The sequence below is a fragment of the Austrofundulus limnaeus genome, unplaced genomic scaffold (assembly GCF_001266775.1).
Source record: "Austrofundulus limnaeus strain Quisiro unplaced genomic scaffold, Austrofundulus_limnaeus-1.0 Scaffold269, whole genome shotgun sequence".
Lineage (NCBI taxonomy): Eukaryota > Metazoa > Chordata > Actinopteri > Cyprinodontiformes > Rivulidae > Austrofundulus > Austrofundulus limnaeus.
Genome location: NW_013952671.1, coordinates 106,714 through 109,168, shown reverse-complemented (window position 1 = coordinate 109,168; position 2,455 = coordinate 106,714). Strand labels below are relative to the sequence as shown.

General features: G+C 39.3%; 1 protein-coding gene across 2 annotated transcripts in view; it reads right to left on the bottom strand.

The window, feature by feature from the left end:
- The window catches only part of LOC106526281 (RNA-binding protein with multiple splicing), a 51,233-nt gene that overhangs the window by 12,807 nt on the left and 35,971 nt on the right, over positions 1–2,455 (bottom strand). For both annotated transcript variants that reach the window (XM_014020849.1, XM_014020850.1), the window contains one exon: positions 299–368. In XM_014020849.1, the coding sequence (XP_013876303.1) occupies positions 306–368 (63 nt within the window). In that variant the 3' untranslated portion in view covers positions 299–305. The remainder of the gene's footprint in view (positions 1–298; positions 369–2,455) is intronic.

Genomic DNA, 2,455 nt, shown 5'->3' with positions numbered 1-2,455 from the left:
GTGAAGTCAACCAGCAGATATGAGACTAATTAAGTGGTTAGTTTTGGAGTTAACCGGATACAAGTTTTTTTTCTTTCATGTGAGGTCTGAGGGCGAAAAAGACCAAGCTGCTGCAATAATCCCAGAAAATGTTTAGGAATATGTCTGTGCCTGTTTATGCAAAGTGTCATAACATTTACTACAGTAGTTTCTCGCCACAAAACCATGTACACCACTTCAGCTCGAAGGGTTACAGAGATGGGGGGGGGGGGGAGCTCTCTGAATTTGTGTGTATGCATACATAAATATGGTTACTCACACATATTTCAGCAGAACTGCCTGGACTTCCATCCCTGAGGAGTTCCATCTGCAGGCGGGAGCCAACGGATCTAAACACACATAAACTCACATTAACGTTACATAAAATCAGATTTCATGTGGAACTCAATTTGTTGCAAGTGACTTGTTTTAGATTTATAGGGACTAACTTTGTTGCAGAATGTAAGATAAAGGTGGYTCATATCGGTAGAGTACAGACAACATAAACAACATTGTAAGGCTGCACCAATCAGTGTTTGTCCCTCACAAAGAGTGCCAACACTGTTTTCTTGACATTGCAGCCAACTTAATTTTATAAGCATACTTCTTAAAAAATAAAAAAGCTACCATCTTGTATAAAGTAGGAATCTGAAGGGCTGATTGTAAATCAGTACAAAGAGTATGCAGTAGATACYGGTAACATACAGTATATTGCAAGTGGTAATGGTAAATGTGCTGATTACTAATGGAAGCCAGGTGGTGTAAGGAGCTGGAACCAAGCAACCAACCATTTAATGGCACCGATGGAGGCATTTTAGCAACTTTAGCTTTAGATTTAGCCAAATATATACAGCAATTTAGAAATGGTTCCAACTGGTCTCGCGTTACCCAACAAAACCGATAGTTTTATCTCAAATGCTAGAAACTCTGTAATTTTGGTGAATTAGACCCAAAAGCAGAAATCTTGGGCTGATTAACAAGACTTGATACGTTAGCAGGAACAGCAAGGAGCTAATGGAGGATCTCTGACAAATGATTGAAGAAAACCGAGTAGTACGGCAAGGTTATTGGTGATGGTGAGAGGAAACAGGTGGGCTGATTACTAATGGACGCCAGGTGGTGTGTCAAGAGCTAACGAGGACATTTAATAACACTAATGAAGATGTTTTAGCAACTTTAGCTTTAGCTAAACAGCTACTGTAAATTTATATAGAAAGTGTTTTATTCAGCTAAATAGTCCATTAAAAACTGTTAGTTTAAACATGTTGCCTTTTAAGCCGCTAACAAAGGTAACATAGGCTTTTTTAGCGATTTAGCAAAGCTTCTGTGCTCAATTCATCCAACAGAATGTTCTGTTTTTAGCTCAAATGCTAGGAATTATGTCACATAATTGCGGTGAAATATACCTTAAAAGAGGAACAACGAGGAACTACCAGGACGACTGGACTGAAGAAAACCGAGTAGCGCGGAGCTAACTGAGCTTGGTGATGGTGATTGGAAACAGGTGTGCTGATTACTAGCAAAAGCCAGGTGGTGTGTCAGGAGAGGGACCCAGGAGAATTTTGTAGGAAAAAAAACAAGAATCTTAATTTCTATTTTCAACTCTGTACTTCCATCTCTCTAAGTTCCACCTCTTCTCATCACACATTACAATGTCATCAGCAAACATTGTAATCCACTGGGATTAGGGATGGGTACCGAATTCGATACTTTTTTATGCACAGACCGAATTCTGTCGGTACTACCGAGTATCTATTCACGTAACATCAAACGGTACCATGTTTCGGTACCTAAACGCATCACTGCAACCGGTTTGGCGTAAGAGTGGTGAGTTTTCCATGTTTGTCCTGAACGCAGCATCACGCAAAAGCGTAATGACGTCAGCAGCCGCTGTTTAAGTCAGTTAACAGAGGCAGCAGAGCTCGGTCTGAACGTAGCTTGAAAGCATCGCAGCTCCTGGAGTAAAACTCGCCAAACAGACCGCCTCTAAATTATCTGGTGGATTAATTATCTTGTGAACATGACATTTGCTTGCTCAAAGTAAATAAAGTACCGCCACTTTCTTTATTTCATTCACCATTAAACAGAGACCAGCAGAGGAAAACAACAGAGGTGCACAAGCAGCCAACTTGAAGTGTTGGACGCGTTTTGGATGCTCAAAACGTACCTTGAATACCTTTTATTTATTTTAACTCAATCCTCTTTTGCTTATTTGATTTAAACTTATTTGGCTTCCATGGACCTCCATCACACAATTTTTCTAGCGGGAAATGACATCAATAGAAATACATCGAACTGGATTTTAATTTGTGCAATAAGACAAAATAGTCTTGTTGTTTTCAAGCGTTTTCACCTTAAAGAAATAAGTTACACAACAGATGTTAATACAAAGAGTTGGATGTTGTCTTGATATTTGTTAATTTCATATATTGAGAAT